Genomic DNA, 20486 nt, shown 5'->3' with positions numbered 1-20486 from the left:
ACCAGTGCAGCGTGCACCACTTGCCCCTTTCCCAAATGCTCAGCCAGCCCGGCCGTCATTTCCTTCCCTCTTTTTTTAAAATTTATTATTATTTTTTTTTTTTTTGCCTTTTCAGAGCTGCACCCGAGGCATATGGAAGTTCCCAGGCTAGGAGTTAACTCAGAGTCACAGCTGCCAGGCTACTCCACAGCCACAGCAACACAGGATCCAGGCCACATCTGTGACCTACATCACAGCTCACAACAACAGCAGAGCCTTAATCTGATGAGTGAGGTCAGGGATCGAACCTGCATCCTCATGGATACTAGTCACGTTCATTACCACTGAGCCACAACAGGAACTCCTTATTTCATTCCCTCCTAAACTACATCTGGACATTCAAATTCACCTGTCTTCCCTTCTTTCCAGAGTACAAGCCCAGATTTGTCCATACCCGGCAGACACGTTCCTTGTCCGTCGAATTTGAAGGCGAGATCTATGACATAAACCTGGAAGAAGAAGAACTTCAGGTGTTGCAACCAAGAAGCATCACCAAGCGTCACAGTGAAGGCCGCCAGGGGCCGGGAGGGCACCAGGCTGCCAGCGGTGGCGACGGGGACACCATGCTGGCTGACAGTGGCAATGCCGTGGGCCTACCCACCACCGTCCGGGTGACGCACAAGTAGGAAGGCTTTGCGTTCATGGGGGTTGAGTTCAGAGCCATCCCTCCTATTGTCACCATCTTGCCCCTTTACAAAGTGACGTCATTCGGCAGAACGGTGTCTGATGACCAGAGGTTAAACAGGCAACAAGGAGTCCAAACAATCATAGATTCGGATGGTTGCTGTGGGTCAGTTGCACATGAATTCTGGTCATCTGGGCATATAGCCAAGGGGATGCTGGCACATCCTGACTTAGCAGGTGTGGAGTTCTGCCCAGAAGTAGTTACCTTTGTGGGCTCTGGAAAACACATGAAAACCATGACCAGGACTGGCAAGGCGCTCCATTCTGCAAAGTCACTGTGGCTCACGGCAGAGTTATACGGTCAGGGCCTCAGAAAAGAAACAGCCCCAGGGAGGACTGTGGATCCTAGAGAAGCTTCCAGAAAGATGGCATAGGTGGGGATGGATGTGAGATGTAGAAACACCTGACCTCCAGATCCTGGAGAGTCATAGATACAGGGAGGGAGGTGATTCCCCCACTGTGCTTCTCAGTTCCTTTCAAAACTTACGTGCTTTCTTGATAAAGAAATCTTTTGTTTTTTTGTTTTGTTTTGTTTGTTTTGTTTTGTTTTGTTTTTCTTTGCTTTTTAAAGGGCCACACCCACGACATATGGAGGTTTCCAGGCTAGGGGTCAAATTGGAGCTGCAGCTGCCAGCCCACACCACAGCCACAGCAAAGTGGGGTCCAAGCTGAGTCTGCAACCTACACCACAGCTCAAGGCCATGCCAGATCCTTAAAACCCACCAAGTGAGGCCAGGATCGAATCCGCATCCTCATGGATACTCGTCGGGTTTGTTACTGCTGAGCCACAATGGGAACTCCAAGACATTTTTCTTTCTGAATTTAGGAGCAAGATCTTTGTTTCCTCTTTCATTTATTTCATCACTTTCGGGAGGCAGGGTGCCAGGAGGAGTTTTACCTTTGGAAGAGGTCTCTTGGTGGCTGCGGTGGTTATGGTTGCTAAAAGATTTAGACCTCAGTTTGTTTTTCTGTCAGTGTTGATTAGCTCCCATCCCACTGACTCCATCCCTGGGGCTGTTTCTTTGCTTTAAACTTATTGGGCTTCCTTGGGCAGGCTCTTTGTGGCAAAATGAATCCCGTGAATAACGCCTTCTAACTCTGAGTTTCTCCACATCAGCCATTCCTACTACAACTATGAAAACCTCATTCTTCTTCCTACAGTATTTGGTGGGGCTTTCAGAAATGGAGTTGCAAGTTCCCATTGTGGCTCAACAAGTTAAGAACCCAACATAGTGTCCGTGAGGATGCAGATTTGATCCCTGGCCTCACTCAGTGGGTTAAGGATCCAGCACTGCTGCGGCCAGGGTATATAGGCCTGCAGCTGAAACTCGAATTGGTCCCCTAGCCTGGGAATGGGTCCCCTGCCATGGGTGCAGCCCTAAAAAAGAAAAAAAGAAAAGGAATTTGGTGTGCTATTTGTTCATGGGGACACGGATGTTGAATGTTGCCTTGACCTTCCCTATGACTCCATCTGACACCATCCTCTGTTCTCACCGGTAGCCTGGAAACACTCCCACGGACCTTATCTATGGCTCAGCTCCAAATTACTGCCTGCATCCAAATTAAGAATTTAGAGGATACTCAAGTTCCTAAATTTTTCTTTCAGGTGCTTTATTCTTCCAAATGATACAATCCATTGTGAGAGAGAGCTTTATCAATCAGCCAGAGCCTGGAAGGACCACAAGGCATACATTGATAAGGAGGTGAGCCATGGCCATGTGATAGGAAGGTATATTTCCTGATGCAAATGTGGCTCACCAGCCCCACTGGGATGCTGGGTTGGGCCATATCGTGTGTACACTCATCTTCTGTATAATCTTTTGAAAACCAGAAGAACAAGGTACTTCTCTTGCCTCTTTCTCCAGTCATAGAATGATGGTCCTGACTGCATGCAAAAGAGGGGGTGAGAAAAGTAGAAGATCTCTAGGAGCAACTTAATGCTGTTTATTTTACTTTACTTTTACTTTAGTTTACTTTACTTTACTTTTACTTTACTTTACTTTTACTTTACTTTACTTTTACTTTACTTTACTTTTACTTTACCTTACTTTTACTTTACTTTACTTTACTTTTACTTTTACTTTACTTTACTTTTACTTTACTTTACTTTTACTTTACTTTACTTTTACTTTACTTTTACTTTACTTTTACTTTACTTTACTTTTACTTTACTTTACTTTTACTTTTACTTTACTTTACTTTTACTTTACTTTACTTTACTTTTACTTTTACTTTACTTTTACTTTACTTTTACTTTTACGTTACTTTTACGTTACGTTATGTTACTTTTTTACTTTACTTTACTTTACTTTTTATTTTACTTTACTTTTTACTTTACGTCACGTCGCGTCACGTCACGTCACGTCACGTTACTTTACTTTTTAGGGCTGCACTTGCTGCATATGGAAGTTCCAGGCTAGGAGTCGAAACAGAGCTGCAGCTGCCCGCCTACACCACAGCTACAGCAACTCAGGATCCAAGCCTTGTCTGGGACCTACACGACAGCTCACAGCAACACCAGATCCCTTAACCCACTGAGCAAGGCCAAGGGTCGAACCCGCGTCCTCATTAATACCAGTCGGTTTGTCACTGCTGAGCCACAACAGCAACTCCCAAAACAGCTGTTTGGTATGACACGTGGGTTGGAATATAGAGGTAGACATAGTCTTTGCCTGGCTTGTTTGCAAATGAATGGTCATCTCAGAAAAAGAGCTGTCATTATGGAACACTGGAGATAGGGTGAAAAGAAAGGTACTTTGTACAGAAATTTTGATCTTAAGATGTAATTGTTCACATGTGTGTTTTCCAGATTGAAGCTTTGCAAGATAAAATTAAAAATTTAAGAGAGGTGAGAGGACATCTAAAGAGAAGGAAACCTGAGGAGTGTGGCTGCAGTAAACAGAGGTGAGCTTGGGTCCAGCCTGCAGTCTCTTTCCAAATTCATCTTTACACAAGCTACCCTGTTAGGCACTAGGCTTGCTTCTCTCTTTTACCGAGAGAAAGCTTAATAAATCGAATCCACTATCCCATATGGTAATGACCTTAACCATTTAGGTCAAATGAAATATGTCACAAACCTAAACAGAAGGTTAAAAAAAAAAAAAAATCTGGAGTTCCCGTCGTGGCGCCGCAGAAACAAATCTGACTAGGAACCATGAGGTTGCAGGTTCGATCCCTGGCCTCGCTCAGTGGGTTGGGGATCTGGCATTGCTTTGAGCTGTGATGTAAGTCGCAAACACAGCTCAGATCCCGAGTTGCAGTGGCTGTGGTGTAGGCCGACAGCTACAGCTCCAATTAGACCCATAGCCTGGGAACCTCCATGTGCCGTGGGTGCAGCCCTAAAAAAACAAACAAACAAACAAACAAATCCCACTAAGATAGTTGCACACAACAATGTAACTGCCCACCTTCTATTTTGCTTCCATTCTGTAAATTCACTATTTGATCAGATGCATGATTATGAAGACTCACTGTTGAACCGTCTTGCCCACAGCTATTACAACAAAGAGAAAGGTGTAAAAAAGCAAGAGAAATTAAAGAGCCATCTTCACCCATTCAAGTAAGTTAACTGTTTGCCCCACTTGCCGGGAGGGAAGGGTACCATTTGCTGGGTGCTTCTGAAAGGCTACCAGGATTCCTGTGTTTCAAGTGCTGCCGTTTGGGGAAAGGAGATGACACTGGAAGGGCATTAGCTCAAGTTGAAAACAAGCCCATATCCTGCCAAGGAACCATGGGGATGCATCTGGAATCCTATAGGGGGCGCCATGCAAAGTTCTGCTCTCATTTCGTGTGTGCTCACTGCAGATATATGGGCTGGTAACTGGATTTTACTCCACGCACTGCTTTCTGTGGACAGTGGTTAGGAGATGTAGACTCACTGAATGAGGGCCGTGTGTTCTGGAGAGCAGCCTGAAATCATGCGGAATTCTGAAAGCTGAAAGAAATAGACATCTTTTTAAAATAATAGTAAAACTGACAGGTGAAGGGGATTTAATAGTTGAAACTCCACCAAGTTTTGAGCCCTTCGTTGAAAAAGTGAAGATAACTAAAAATATTTTTTTTAATTCTTTCCAAGCCTATTTGGTAGGATTTGACAAGAGAATTTTAGCCACCTGGTTCAAGTCATCTAATCCAACCAGTCATTGACTCCATTGGCTGATAGATAATGAGCTGCCAGGAAGTTAAGCCATTGGCCCAAAGGGCATGGCAAGCAGGATCTACTGATTGACTTGAACATTTATTTGCACCAATGTTTGCATGTCAATAAGGAAATGAATGTTCATCCTGTGAAGACTCAGTAAAAGTCTGAGACCAGTGGCCCTTAATGAGTTTATCGTCAATGTCAGTGAGTGTATTTTGAGGCCATCTAGAAAATTAAGGCCATCTGTCATCTCGTGCCTAAACATGTGAGATTCAGAGCAATGAGTCTCTTTTTAATTGAGACCGTGCTTTCTGATCATTAAAAAGTCCTTTCTCTTGGAATAGAGAAGCTGCTCAGGAAGTAGACAGCAAACTGCAGCTTTTCAAGGAGACCCGCAGGAGGAAGAAAGAGAGGAAGGAGAAGAAACGGCAGCGGAAGGGGGAGGAGTGCAGCCTGCCCGGCCTCACCTGCTTCACCCACGACAACAACCACTGGCAGACGGCGCCGTTCTGGAACCGTGAGTTGCTTCTTCTAAATGCCACTTCCTGCCACCCTGAGGAGAGCCAGCAGCCCATGCACAGTTACTTGGCCTAGGATTTCAGCACCGTAAAACCAGAAATCTAGAACGATTCCAGAGGAAAGCTTCAGAGCATTTTCTATACTGATGACTAGAATTATTTTGCCCCAAATTACTTTTTTCTTTAGAAATTTTAATTTGGTCCTTTTTTCGTCACGCCCATGGCATGCAGAAGTTCCTGGGCGAAGGATCAAACCTGTGCCACAGCAGCAACGATGCTGGATCCTTAATCAGCTGCACCACCAGGGAACAGCTGGGAAATGACAAGGTCTAGAGTTCCCGTCATGGCTCAGCGATTAACGCACCTGACTGGCATCCATGAAGACACAGATTCGATCCCTGGCCTCACTCAGTGGGTTAAGGATCCAGCGTTGCCATGAGCTGTGGTGTAGGTCGAAGACTGCTCAGATCCCAGGTTGCTGTGGCTGTGGCGTAGGCCAGTGGCTACAGCTCCGATTGGACCCCTAGCCTGGGAACTTCCATATGCCGTGGATGTGGCCCCAAAATAAGAGAAAGACAAAAAAAAAGAAAAAGAAAAAAAGAAAATGCCAAGGTCTCCCTGGGTTTGTCTCCTGATAACATTTCACCCAGTACCCAGCCCCTGACAGACTTCCCAGCCAGCAAGACGGCTCTATCACTAAATAACGAAAGAAATGGATGAATAATTTTGCCCCAAATATATTTCTTTTCTGCTTTACTTCAAGTGCATATTCTGTGCATAGAGTAAAAGGAAGTAAAAGCTCCTTAAATGCAGGGACTGTATCCTGTTTCTCCTCAGTCCCCTTTAGTACCTAACACTGCTTGCAGAATAAAAGGGACTTCACAAAATACTGGGTTTCACATAGAGTTGCTGAAGATAGGGAACGATAATACTTGTGCACTTTTAAAATGAATGCTTATCTTTGCTTTGGTGGTCTGTGCACAATATTCACTGAGACCACATAGAAATAACACCCTAACTTTTTGCGGCATGTCATCTGGCTGAAGCCTTGCCAAACCATGGAGTAGCTAAAGCACAGTCTTCCAGTTGAAAGGATCACAGGAGGAGTTCCCGGTGGCCTAGCAATTAAGGATCCAGCATTGTTGTTGCAGCAGCATGGGTTCAATCCCTGGCCCAGGAATTTCCACATGCTGCTGGCATGGCCAAAAAAAAAAAAAAAAGAGAGAAAGAAAGAAAAAAGAAAGGATCCCAGGAGACACCCAGTCAGTGTTTCTCAAAGTGAGGTTTGGAGACTCCCAGGGTGCCACAGACCCTCCTTGGGGAGACTTAGGTCCTATCTGTGATGATTTGTGTTCTGTCTTCCCGTTTTGATGTATCTTGATTTCAGTATCCATGTTTGCATTTATGTTTACATCATGTTTACACATTCGAGGCCAAGTGAGCTCTTGAAGGCCTAGCTTTTAGCCTTGAAGGTGGGGATGTGGAGGCCACAGAGCTTGCTGGGGGTCTCTTCTCCATCAGGCTCTGAGCCGAGCACAGGAGACACACCAGAGAGACACCCCTCATCCTCTGCCCTCGGGACACTTACCTCCCAAAGGAGAGTAAAGAAAGAAAGTAAATGAAATACATACAATAATTATGAGTTGTAATAATGCTGTGAAGGAAACGGTGATCAAAGTGCCCTTTTAGGGAGTTCCCGTTGTGGCGCAATGGTTAATGAAATCCGACTAGGAACCATGAGGTTGTGGGTTTGACTCCTGGCCTCGCTCAGTGGGTTAAGGATCCATAGTTGCCGTGAGCTGTGGTGTAGGTCGCAGATGCAGCTTGGATCTGGCATTGCTGTGGCTGTGGGGTAGGCCAGCGGCTACAGCTCCGATTAGACCCTAGCCTGGGAACCTCCATATGCCGCAGGAGCAGCCCTAGAAAAGGCAAAAAGACCAAAAAAAAAAAAAAAGGTGCCCTTTTAGAGAGGGTGGGGTGATGGAATTTCTGAAGAGGTGAAATTGAACCCTAGGGGTGAACAGGAGGGATCATGAGAATGGTGGGGCCCAGAGAGGGGGCAGCACCCCAGGCAGAAGCAATAGTGGGACATTAATCTGACAAATTCAACAGCACTTTCTCAGACTTTCTACGAGTTAACCAGTGACCCTCTGCATGATACAAAGGATGTTCGTGATTAGAGTCCATCTCTTGTTCAGGTGCTCTAGAGAGTCTCCAATGATCACAGATTTCTTTTTTTTTTTATGGCCACACCCTCAGCATATGGAAGTTCCCGGGCCAGAGACTGAATGCAAGCTGCAGCTACAACCTACGCTGCAGCTGCATCGATGCCAGATTCTTTGACTTCTCTGGGCCAGGGCTCGAACCTGAGCCTCCACGGCAACCCAAGCCACTGAAGTCAGATTCTTAACCCACTTTGCCACAGCAGGAACTCCAATCACAAATCTCCACCTCCTTAAATTCACTGAGCTGGCCTCGAGCCATCTCCAAACATGTCCACCCTGCAGAATCCCTCTTTCCAGACATTTGTGACACATGACCTTCTGACACACAGAACAAGCTAAGGCATCAGGTCCACCTCTTTATTAAGGAACTGTTTTTTTCCATGTTTAAAAAAATAAAATACCCATAAATAGAAGTTCTGATGCCTTCCTTCCCGTTCTCCAGTCAGTCACCCTGCTTTGGAGACCAGGGCCCAACAGAGCGAAGGGGCATTGGGGCCTGAAATTCAACTTCACCTTTTAGCCTATAACCACCAGCATAGATCACCCCTGCTTTTTCCATCTTCACCTCATCTCACAGCAACCATGTATAAAGAGGGAGGAAAATACAGGTATTTTAATGTCTCCTCACAGTATTTGTTTTGTTTTTTTGTTTCGTTTTTGTCTTTTTGCCATTTCTTGGGCTTCTCCCGCGGCATATGAAGGTTCCCAGGCTAGGGGTCCAATCAGAGCTGTAGCCGCCGGCCTACACCACAGCCACAGCAACTCGGGATCCGAGCTGCATCTGGAACCTACACCACAGCTCACGGAAACGCCGGATCCTTAACCCACTGAGCGAGGCCAGGGATTGAACCCGAAACCTCATGGTTCCTAGTCGGATTCATTAACCACTCAGCCACGGCGGGAACTCCTCCTCACAAGTATTTGTAAGAAAGAAAATGTGACCTTTAAGGTGACGTTTAAGGGGTCGAGATGTGGAAATGTGGGAACGGCTCGGCTGCTAGGTTTTTTTCGTTCTTTTCACCTTGTTCCTCCTTCTTACCAACAGTGGGCTCTTTCTGTGCGTGCACCAGTTCTAACAATAACACCTACTGGTGTCTGCGGACAGTTAATGAGACGCATAATTTTCTTTTCTGCGAGTTTGCCACTGGCTTTCTGGAGTATTTTGATATGAATACAGATCCTTATCAGGTAAGTCAATAGGTTTTCACTTTCTGAAGATTATTGAGAAGGGAATAACGGGAACATGAGCTTAATGACATTGTCCTGGCCTCTTCGTCCGCAGCTCACCAACACTGTGCACACGGTAGAAAGGGGCGTTTTGAATCAGCTACACGTGCAACTGATGGAGCTCAGGAGCTGTCAAGGGTATAAGCAATGCAACCCCAGACCTAAGGGCCTTGAACTTGGTAAGGAAAAACGAAATTTTGTCCTTTATTACCTGGAAACTTGGTTGTCAAGTTTTCTGTCTCTGAAACATGTAATTGGGGATAGAAGGCATAGAAACATATAGTTTGGGATCCTTCCATGGGAAACTATCTAGGCAATTCCAAACATATTTTGTTCTCTAAATTTAAGAATTTCTTTTTTTTTTTTTTTTTGGTCCCATGCCCTGGGCATGAGGAAGTTCCCAGACCAGGGACTGAACCCTCATCACAGTTGTAACCAGAGCCACAGCCAACACCGGATCCTTAACCTGCTGAGCCACCTGGGGATTCCTAGTCTTTAAATTTAGCTCTGGTTACACTAATGAACAATGTAACAATGCCCCGGAAGATATGTTGAGCATTTCATTGCAATCTCTTGCACAGGTCTGTTCTCTTAGTAAACCTCAGTTCCTGATGGAAGCATCCATTGGAAGATGGGATGAAAGCATTGGGGGTTTATTTGTGATTGCTGTCAACAGTCATTAGATATATTCTAGGTAAACCAGGATATCCCATTTTTAAAAGCGATTTCGGATAGAAACACAGCAGTGCCCTATTTTTGCTGAGCAGAGTTTGGCACTTCCTCAGTTGGATTCCTGCCCATGACACACGGCATTAGATGTCTTTTGCCGTATTTCTTGTCTGAAACTAGAGATGTTTGAGCACGTCGTTGTCCTGAAAGTATAAGAAGGGCTGTATGGAATCAGCCGATGCCCCTCCCTGGTCTGCTGTGTTCAAGCCATGTAACTCTCCTTTGGCTCGTGGAAATGCAGTTCTTTTTCTTTTCTTTTTTTTTCTCTTTTCTTTTTACTATTGCATCTGCGGCACATGGATTCATCCCCCAGGCTAGGGGTTGAATAGGAGCTATAGCTGCTGACCTATGCCACAGTCACAGCAATGCCAGATCCAAGCCACCTCTGCAGCCTACGCCGCAGCTCATGGCTACACTGGATCCTTAACTCACTGAGCGAGGCCAGGGATTGAGCCTGCATCCTCATGGATATTGTGTCGGGTTCTTAACCTGCTAAGCCACAATGGCAACTCTTGGACATTCACTTCTTTTCAGTGTCTGTCCCAGCTCTTTTCTGATTAATGAGAATACTTATTTTCTCATAATTCCTGTAGAAATGTAACACAAGCTGTCCAGAGAAGGAAGGAGAAAGAGCTGAAGCTGGCCAAGGGCATTGGCATCAGCCCAGCATCCCAACCCCTAAAGGGTGAAGAGCTGGACCCACAGGACATGGGGAGCAATTTGCAAGAACCCTCTGTTAGGCAGCTGCGTTTTCTCTGTGCCCTTGACAGCTCGTGTCTCTGTGGGTCCCCTGCAGAGCCAGTGTCACCAGCATCACCAGTAGGCAGCTTCCTGAGCCATGTGACTTGATAGGGAGGGCAGGGTTGGGGGAGGGGGTCATCCCAAAATGATCAGCACCATCACTTGCCATTTCTACCATTTTATTTTATTTTATTTATTTATTTTAGAGCTGTACCCGCAGCATATGGAAGTTCTCAGGCTAGGGATTGAATTAGAGCTGCAGCTACCAGCCACAGCCACAGCCACAGCAACGCCAGATCTGAGCCGCGTCTGCAGCCTACACCACAGCACGGCAACGCTGGATCCTTAACCCACTGAGCGAGGCCAGGGATTGAATCTGCGTCCTCATCAATACTAGTCAGATTCGTTTCTGCCACAACGGGAACTCCTGTTTCTACCACTTTAGGGTCCTGAAAGCTGTCGAGCTGCATGTCCCATAAGAAATTCCACATCCTGTGGGAGGTTCCATCACAGCTGTCAGTCACACCCTCAGTGAACACCTTAGTGGAATGGATCACCAGTCCAAATCTTTTGGTCACTGACCCCACTCAGCTTAAATATTTGGAGATATCCTGCTGTTATCTGTTGACCTTTTCCTCAAATCCCACCAAAAAAAAAAAGCCCATGAAGGCCTGGAAAACAACTACGAGAGGCACTGAAAATTACATTACACCAGATATTTCTCCCCCACGAACATAGCACCTTTATTGCTAATGACATAACCCCTCTGCTTAGGGAAATCTGATGAGTCGTCTCTAAGAGATGAAGGACATGCCAGGCCATTCAGGTGAATAATGGCCTGTCACTGCTGTTAACCCTTCAAGTTGTCCTGTCCCCCTTCTCAGTGATTCCTAAGGGAGTTGATTACTGGCCCTTTTCTCCAAGGGTTTTGTCTAAAATAATCAAAGTTCATTACTGACACTCACACGGATGTTTGGAAGTACTTGTCATTACTTTTCATCCTTAGCCCTTTTTCGTGTGAACTCGGATATATTTTATCTTAAACCTTTTTATGTATAGCTTTCAACCCTCATTTTGAACCGAGCAGGAAAGCTCTGTTGGACTCCGGCGCTGTCTGTACTTAACACGATATGTTTCTTTCTAGGATTTAGATGTTGTGCGTGGAACACGACATAGTGGATGGTGGTGTGAGTTCTAAAGCTAACCTAAATTACTCTTATATTTTCCTATATCAGGAAGTAAAGATGGAGGAAGCTATGACCTACACAGGTATTCATGCTTTTTTATTCTCCCTGGCAGCTTCTTCCCCAATAATTGCATGATCCAGTCATTTTTAACTCATTTCTGTTTCTTACCTCGGCACACCGCTGGGCTTGGGGTGCTTGCATGTTCTAACAGCATTCTCCACCGTCTTGTGTCTTCGGGGACAGATCTGTCATCTTGCGTTTATATATCAGCCCACTGTCACGACAAGACGTGTCTGAGTGCCCTTCCTACTCCCATCACTCCCACGCTTGTCTGCTTGTTGAATGGTGCTTTTGAGCATGGAATGGTGCGTATGGGGGGGGAACAGAATGACCTTGGGAAGCCCTGGGCAGAAGCAGGAAGAATTCTTTCGCTGGTGGTACTTAAATGTCAATTTGGTGGCGAGGCTTCATGGACACTGGTTAGAGATGTTTATGACATGTGACATCAAAATCACACAAGGAGTGATGGGACTTTTAAGAGCGTTCTAGGGCTGAAGTTGGAGGCAAGAGGAGCTTCCTAGTTGACAGTCCTGAGTTGACTCTGATGGTGACAGCAGCGGTGACAGGGTTCAGATGGCTCTGCAGGTGGTGAGTGAAGAGGAGGTGTGGGCATCGGGGTCAGGGCAACTGGAGTCAAGACTCACAGAAAGGTCTCGATGTCACACAGAGACATGTGCCTGACACTCGACATCCTCATGTACAGCCCTCAGCCCAGTCCTCCCATCCCCCTCCAGCCCCCCCTCCATCCCTCTTACTTCCCTGTGCTGGGGAGGAAGGGAGTGAGGGGACCAGAATGCCCACTGGCCAAGTCAGCTCTTTGCCAAGAATCTACCCTGAGCTTAGATCTCAGGCAGGTCTGTCAAAAACATGCCACACAGAGCAGGAGGGGGCTTCACTGTGGGGAACCTGAGGCATGGATGTGCCATTGCCTTTGTTCATGAATCCTCTTGGAAGAAAGACTTCCATCAAAGGGACATGGACTTAATCGGGGTCACCCATACTGATACTGTCTTGGAGTCGCAGAAGGAAGAATACTGCCATTCCAGGGCACCCTGGTCCCCCCGACCCCCGGCCTCGTGTGCTGTGATCTCAGATTTTCCTTCTAAAGGGCAGCTTATTGGTTCCGAGAGAAGTTGAAGGCACCTAGGAAGGATGGCGGGGAGGATGCAAGCAAACATGACAGAGAAGCCTGGGCTTTGCAGGGTCCTGATAACCATTTCTCTATCTCTTCTTTTTCTCTTCCCTCTTGTCTTCCCTCTTTCCTTTCCTTGCTCTGCCTCCACACCTACCCGCTGTGTCCCCTCAGCCCACGTAAGACAAAGCAGAAGAGCCCCTTCTTAAGCTGGTCTCACCCAGGATATGGGCTGACAAGGTAATGTCTCACACGCCAGGACCGACCTGCCTGCCTCCTGGGGGTCCCATGAAGACGTATCTGAAGTGTGTCGTTGAAGCAGACCTGACTGTAGATACTGACCTTACAGCTATTTTATGATGCACTCAATTCTTCAGCTAAGGGATTTGATGTCTGGCCCTCTTTTATTCCTGTCATGAAAGAGATAAAGGGGTATTAATAGGTTATTTAAGACACAAGTCTGGGAGTTCCAGTCATGGCTCAGTGGTTAACGAACCCGACTAGCATCCATGAGGATGTGGGTTCGATCCCTGGCCTCACTCAGTCAGTTAAAGATCCTGCATTGCTGTGAGCTGTGGTGTAGGTCGCAGACATGACTTGGATCCTGCGTTGCTGTGGCTGTGGTGTAGGCCAGTGGCTACAGCTCCGATTCGACTCCTAGCCTGAGAACCTCTATGTGCCGCAGGTACGGCCCTAGAAAGACAAAAAGACAAAAAAAAAAAAGGCACAAGTCTGGAGAGATGAAGAGAGTTCTTCATCACTCTATCCCTGGACCACTTTGAGATAAACAATGTTTAGCTGCACTGAAGTCATGATTAAAGGGCAGGCATCTGGGAGTCCCCCTTCCCTCATCCCTGTCACCACTCACCAGGGCCAAATCCATCGTTTCTGGGGTGGTTTTGGCAAACCCTGGGGAACTTGAGTTGTTGATGGCATCTCTTCTCTGGTAATGTGGCCAGTGAAAGTGTGTGTGCATGGTGACTGAGTGTTACCTGTTTCTTTCTTTTCTTCTTCTAAATTCCTTATCAAAGACAAGCCTAAGGCTCCTCTTTAACTCAAAATGTCTGGCATCTCAGACTCCACCATATCCATGAGGCAAACTACCTTTCCGCTGAAATCCCTTTTGCAGGCAGGAGATGATGACCTCGGAGGAAATACTAAAAATCACAAAAATTAGATCAGTTTTTGATATACGGGTTTGCTAACCAATGGATTAGCCAGTAGTTCTTTAAAATAGTTGTCCTTAAAAAATTACTTTCTAAACTACATTTTCTGAAAACTCCAAAAATTCTGGACAAATGCTAAACTGCACAGGATGCTGTGTATACCAGACTAACCGGGACCATCCCAGGCAAAGAAATTTGTCACCCAAGTTCTATGCTACTTCAGAGGCTATGTCTTTATCCTGAAAGTGATCAAAAGCTACTCAAGATTGTTAAACTGGGAGAAATAATATGAGAGGATTGGGGTTGATCAGATTAGGTAACAAAGAGTGATGAGAACAGGTTTTGGTTTCGGTTTGGGGTTTTTTGTGTGTTCTTTCTTTCTTTTTTTTTTTTTTTACTATGGTTGATTTACAGTGTTCTGTCAATTTCTGCTGTACAGCAAAGTGACCCAGTTATACATAAATATGCATTCTTTTTCTCATATTATTGTCTATCATGTTCTAGCACAAGTGATTGGACATAGCGCCCTGGGCTATAGAGCAGGACATGAGAACAGCTTGGTGAGTCAGATTGGGCTCAAGCTCCAGTTCCGTCTCTTCCCAATTTGGGGACTATTTGCTAACAGTTGCGTAACTTCCTATGTTCCAGTATTTTCCTAAGTGATACATAGCTTAACTCATTTGCCCCTCACAACATTGTGAGGTCGGTACTGTTACTGTCCCCATTTTCCAAATGGGTAGATTGAGTCACAGAGAGACTAACATTCCCAAGACGCTACAGCTGATACATGGTGGAAGAGACAGCCCAACCTAGGGACCTGGTTCTATCATGTGCTTTTATTCTCTACGCTATGCTAATGCTCTTGGACAATTGAGTTAATTTTTTAATCCCTAAAAGATGGTAATAAACACATACCTGAGAATGCATAAGGGAGTTCCCATTGTGGCTCAGTGGGTTAAGAACCTGACATAGTGTCTGTGAGGTTGCAGGTTTGATCCCTGGCCATATTCAGTGGGTTAAGGATCTGGCGTTGCCAGGAGCTACAGAAGCAGCTCAGATCTGGCATTGCTGTGGCTGTGGCATAGGCTGGCAGCTGCAGCTCCAACTTGACACCTAACCTGGGAACTTCCATATGCCACAGGTGCAGCCCTAAAAAGGAAAAAAAAAATAATTTTATTTTTTAAAGAAATCCATTTTTTAAAAAAGAATGCACAAGGATTACATGGGATAATACCTGAAAAGTATTTAGCACAAGTAAGCCCAGAATTTATGTTGTTCTATGATTAATGTTTGATGTATTTGAACAGTGAGAGAGAGACCATATCAGAGAGCCCTAGAATTTTGAAGGACTTTTACCATCACATTAATGGATGATAAAATTAGAAGTTTTATTACTGATTAAATATTAAGAGGAAAGATTACATGCATGCACCCCAATCAGCAGGCATGTTATTTTAATAAGCCATTGACTAAACAAAGTTATTCATCTATGAATACATGGTATAGCTTATGTGTACTCATATTTCTCTACTGCCTTCTTTAGCTTAATGTTCATAGTCTACTTTATGTGAATTCCTGCAATTCATCAAAAAATTACATAAATTAGAATTCTTCTATGCATAGCAAATGACTATAAATAGATATTTACAATTGGCTTTTAGTTTCTATGCCAGACATCAATTCAGAGTCTCTGAAATTTCAAAACCCAAATCAAATTCCACTTCAATTGAAACCATGTCATGTTTCAAGCAGCCTGAAAATCACCCAGCATGCCTACTGATTTGGTTCCAAATATTGGAAATCCTGTGCCTTCAGAAAAGAACATTCAAGGAGGACATATAGCGGAGCTTAGGAGAAAGACTATATTATATATAGTCTTACAATGTAAGATCTCTGTTCAGGCGATCTCAATTTTGAAAATCAAATTAGTGCCCTCAGAAATGAAACTTGGGGAGAGTAATTGCCACATTAATTAAAATATCCTGTCAGTTAGCAATGATTGCCAAAACTATAATGCTTTATGGATTTCCAGTTGACCTATTACTTGCTCCTTGAAACTGTAGACACCTTGCCAGGTGAAATTCAAACTTAGTCGTTGATCTCTGGTACTCAGAACCATGACAGGTGGACGCTGTCATGGATGGGGGAACTCCAGAGGAAGGGGAGAGGTGATCACGAGGGCCTTTGTGGAGCGGCTGATGCTCAACCTGAATGCTGAAGGCTGAGAGCTGACCAGGATGGTGAGGCAGAGAAGCACATTGTAGGAATAAATGCAGGTGCTCTGGGGAGAGAGTCTGGTGCTTTCAAAATCATTGTACGTTGTTCTGGGAGGCGGAGGCCAAGTAAGAGAAGGAAAAGAATAAGATGAAGAGGTCTTGGCGTCTGTGTGGAAAGCATCCATTCTGCTTTTTATGGTGCTATGACACTGGTAGCTCTTGTTGATTTCAACACTTCTCCAGGAAGAGCTGAAATTCCACGCTATGCCATCTCCAAGTTACCCATCTGTAGAATACAGGGTGACATGATTAGGTGGTCATATTTTTAAAAGTCTGTTAAGTGTCATCCAGAAAGGAATGTGACTCAGCTTGAAACCTGCACGTGTTTTCATATTTGCCTTAGTGGTTTCCCAACCTTTCTATTTCCGGGGCTGGAGGAAAATTGTAACTTGAAATCATTCACATTTATTTCAAGAATTCACTTTTCAGGAGAAATCTATCCACACCTTTCCTCTCTGAATGAAGGGCTTCAGAATAACCCACGAAAAAGATTTTTTTCGGTGAGATGAGGACTGGCAGAAACCAGAAAAAGATGTGTGGAAAATTTAGGTTCTAATAAATGGTTTCATTTTATATTTTGAAATAATTTTACAAGGGTAATTCCAAGGAATTTCACCCCATTTGCCTCATTGTTTTCTCTTGTTCTCTCTTTTTACACACCCACACACACACACACACAAATGCGCGTGGCGCGCACACCCACCTTTTTTTTTTTCTGAATTATTTGCAAGTAATATAAATGTTTTAGCGCATATTTCCTAAGAACAAAAACTTTTCTTACGTAACTGTTATCCATTTATCAAAACCAAGCAATTTAACATTGATACAATACAGTTATCTAATCCACAACCCATATTCAAATGTTCCCAATTGTCCCAATAATGTCATATTTATGGGCTTTTTCATTTTTGTTTTTCTGGCCTGGCATCCAGTCCAGAATCACACATTACTGTAAATTATCTTTTAAATCTCCTTCCACCTGGAATAATTCCTCGCCTTTTCATCATCATTCATGACATTCTAAAGTACACAGGCCATTTCGAAAAATGTCCCTCAGCTGGGGTTGTTTGGATGTTTCTCCGTGATTGGACTGAAGCGGTGCTTTGGGGGCAGGAAAACCACAGGAGTAATGCTGAGCCCTCAGGATACTTTATCAGGAGCTCCGTGACATGTCTATGAAATAATCATTGCCTTTGATGATTTGGGTAAGGTAGCTAATCCACCCCAAAATTCCCATGTTTCCTTTTCTAGCTCCTAAGTAATTCATCCACTAGCTTTGGTAGGAATTCCTGATTCTTACCTGAATCACTATGATGATGGTGGCTGCAAATGGGCAATTTTTCTAACTCAATCATTCCTATTTCTTAAGCGGTATTCTACCATGGAGAAGAGATTTCCCTTCTTTCTGTTTATTTATTTATTTAGTTCAGTATGGACTCATAGATCCTCATTTTATTCCATGGATACTCTTCTGCTGCCATTCTTTGTTTGGATGATCAAGGAGTCCCAGATTTAGCCAATAGTATCTTTTCAGGTGGCTTTTGTGTCCTGTGGATGCATCCTCATCATCTTTTGAGCCCTTTGCTTGCCATTTAGCCTAACAATACGTTCCCCACACAGCTTGTATTTTTACCCCCCCACACATCTGGAATCAGCCATTTCTCCAAAGGACCCCTGTTCCTTTTAAATAGGGGATGGCATTAGGATACCAAGATCTGGGTTTGAAGTGTATAAACAAGGTGTCTTTGTATCTAGACCCTTTTGGTGGCCAGAGCTAAAATATACACATACATATACTGAACAGCTATCCCTATGTGGATATAGACTTAGTAAAAACATATGTTTATACTGATACCTCTAATTCTTTTTTTTTTATTATTTTTGGTCTTTTTAGGGCCACACCCACAGCATGTGGAGGTTCCCAGGCTAGGGGTCGAATCGGAGCTACAGCTATCAGCTTACGCCACAGTCACAGCAACACCAGATCCAAGCCACACCTGCAACCTACACCACAGCTCACGGCAATGCCAAATCCTTGATGCCTCTAATTCTAATTCTGCAGCACAAGGTTCATTCTAGTTCCTATGTTAGAATTTCCTTTTCCAACAATGAGACATGCGGTTCCCATTCCCTCAGTGGATTAACTCCTTTGTTCCATGCTGCGGTACACAGCGAGCCATTGCAGAACTGCTAAATCACACTACTGCAAAAACCAACCTGCTGATGAAGAGTTCAGTATATGTTTGAATATACAAAGAAACCAAAAGAAACAGGCCCACAGATATAGAAGACAAATTTATGTTTACCAAAGGGGAAACATGGGGGCAGGGATAAATCGGAGTTTAGGATTAAGGTACACACACTACTATATATAAAATAGATAAACAAGGACCTACTGTGTACACAGGGAACTCTACTCAATATTTTGTAATAACCTATAAGGGAAAAGAATCTGAAAAAGAAAAGATACATGGTTATATAAAACCGAATCACTTTGCGGTACACCTGAAACTAAAAGCAGCACAACATTGTGAATGTAGCACAACATTGTAAATCAACTATACTTAAGTATGAAATGAATAAAATAAGAGTTCCCATTGTGGCTCTGCAGTTTAAGGACCCAATGTTGTCTCTGTGAGAATGCACTTTTGATCCCTGGCCTTGTTCAGTGGGTTAAGGATCCTGAGTTGCCACAAGCTGAGGTGTAGGTCACAGATGCAGCTGGGATCCCACTGTGTTGCTGTGGCTGTGTTGTAGGCCACAGCTGCAGCTCTTTTCAACCCTTGGCCCAGGAACTTCCATATGCTGCAGGTGGGGCTCTAAAAAAAAATTAAAGTAAATAAATAGAATAGAATAAGACAAAATGAAATAAAATATTGGCTATCAGAAAAAAATTATATCCTTATGATGCTTAATCTTCTATCCAAAAACAGAGGATGTCTATTTGGCCAAGTATACTCCTGGGTCTTTTAGGAGCTTTTTAAAGTGTTTTCTTATTTGTTTTGAACATTTCCTAAGTTATTTGTAAGCACTTTATCATCTTTGTTTCTATTGTAAATAGGGTTTCCCTGCATCATTAAAACCTCTATTTGATTACTGCTTGTGTATATGAGGGCTATTGGCTTCTATATATTAATTTTGCATCCTGCTACTTTTTGATTTTTTTTTTTTTGAGTCAACTTTGTCATGGGTTCTCTTGGATTTTCCAGACACACTGTCATATGTTTGCAAGTAGAAAGAGCATTTCTTCCTTTCCTGTTTGTATATCTCTAATTGATTTATTTAATTGAATGAACTAATACTTTCATACAATGTTACCTTGTCCCTGTTTTTTATTGAAAATACTCTTAGGACTTCCCCATGAAAAGAGAAGCAGACTTTAGGACTAAGCTATATACATTTTTATCACATTAAGGAAATAGCCTTCAATTCTTTTTTAAAGTGTTTTTATCAACAGTGAGTGTTGAATTTGTCAAAAGCCTTTTCAGGGAGTTCCCACTGTGGTGCAGCAGAAACAAACCTGACTAGTATCCATGAGGATGCGGGTTTGTTCCCTGGCCTAGCTCAGTGGGTCAAGGATCTGGCATTGCTGTGGCTGTGGCATAGGCTAGCAGCTGTAGCTCCGATTTGACCCGTAGCCTGGGAACTTCCATATGCCACGGGTGCAGCCCCCCCAAATAAAGCCTTTTCATCATCTATGGAGATGCTCAAATAACTTTTCTCTTTAGATCTGACATGATATATTAATAGATTTGCCAAAAATGAACCAACCTTTTGTTTCTGGAATATATTTTACTAGGCCATTATGTGTTATTTTCTTAATATAATGTTGAGTTCTCTTCATTAATATTTCATTTACAATTTTTGTATCTTAATAAATCGTCTCAGTCTGAAATTTTGTTTATGTTAGCACTATCTTTTTAGGTACCATATGGATTTCCTGTTGCCCCTATAACTAATTATAGTTATGCCTTAAAACAACAGATTTATTCTCTGACATTTCCAGAGGTCATAAGTCTGAAATTTTTCTTTTTTTTTTTTAGGGCCGCACCTGCAGCATATGGAAGTTCCCAGGCTAGGGGTCAAATCAGAGCTGTAGCTGCTGGGCTACGCCATAGCCACAGCAACATGGGATCTGAGCTGCATCTGCGACCTACACCACAACTCATGGCAATGCCAGATCCCCAACCCACTGAGCAAGGCCAGGGATTGAACCTGCATCCTCATGGATACTAGTCAGATTCATTTCCACTGTGCCATAACAGGAACTCCCTGAAAACTTTTTTTCAAAACAACTATTTTATGGAAATATAGTTTATTTACAATGTTTCGTTAGTTTTGGATATACAGCAAAGTGATCC

At 43.8% G+C, this 20486-nt stretch overlaps 1 protein-coding gene across 3 annotated transcripts in view; it reads left to right on the top strand.

Annotated features, from left to right (window-relative positions):
- LOC125129260 (extracellular sulfatase Sulf-1) overlaps positions 1 to 20486 on the top strand; it is a 155414-nt gene that overhangs the window by 130256 nt on the left and 4672 nt on the right. The window contains exons 13-21 of one of the 3 annotated variants that reach the window (XM_047783781.1): positions 409 to 661; positions 2330 to 2426; positions 3533 to 3627; positions 4217 to 4282; positions 5209 to 5381; positions 8653 to 8795; positions 8890 to 9013; positions 11540 to 11573; positions 12858 to 12923. In XM_047783781.1, the coding sequence (XP_047639737.1) occupies positions 409 to 661; positions 2330 to 2426; positions 3533 to 3627; positions 4217 to 4282; positions 5209 to 5381; positions 8653 to 8795; positions 8890 to 9013; positions 11540 to 11573; positions 12858 to 12923 (1051 nt within the window). Of the gene's footprint in view, positions 1 to 408; positions 662 to 2329; positions 2427 to 3532; positions 3628 to 4216; positions 4283 to 5208; positions 5382 to 8652; positions 8796 to 8889; positions 9014 to 11539; positions 11574 to 12857; positions 12924 to 14353; positions 14410 to 20486 lie in introns of all 3 variants that reach the window. The other 2 variants (XM_047783783.1, XM_047783782.1) reach the window with 2 other exon arrangements.

Source organism: Phacochoerus africanus, chromosome 6 (genome assembly GCF_016906955.1).
Source record: "Phacochoerus africanus isolate WHEZ1 chromosome 6, ROS_Pafr_v1, whole genome shotgun sequence".
NCBI lineage: Eukaryota > Metazoa > Chordata > Mammalia > Artiodactyla > Suidae > Phacochoerus > Phacochoerus africanus.
The sequence above is the reverse complement of the archived record's forward strand: the minus strand, read 5'-3'. Positions and strand labels throughout refer to the sequence as shown.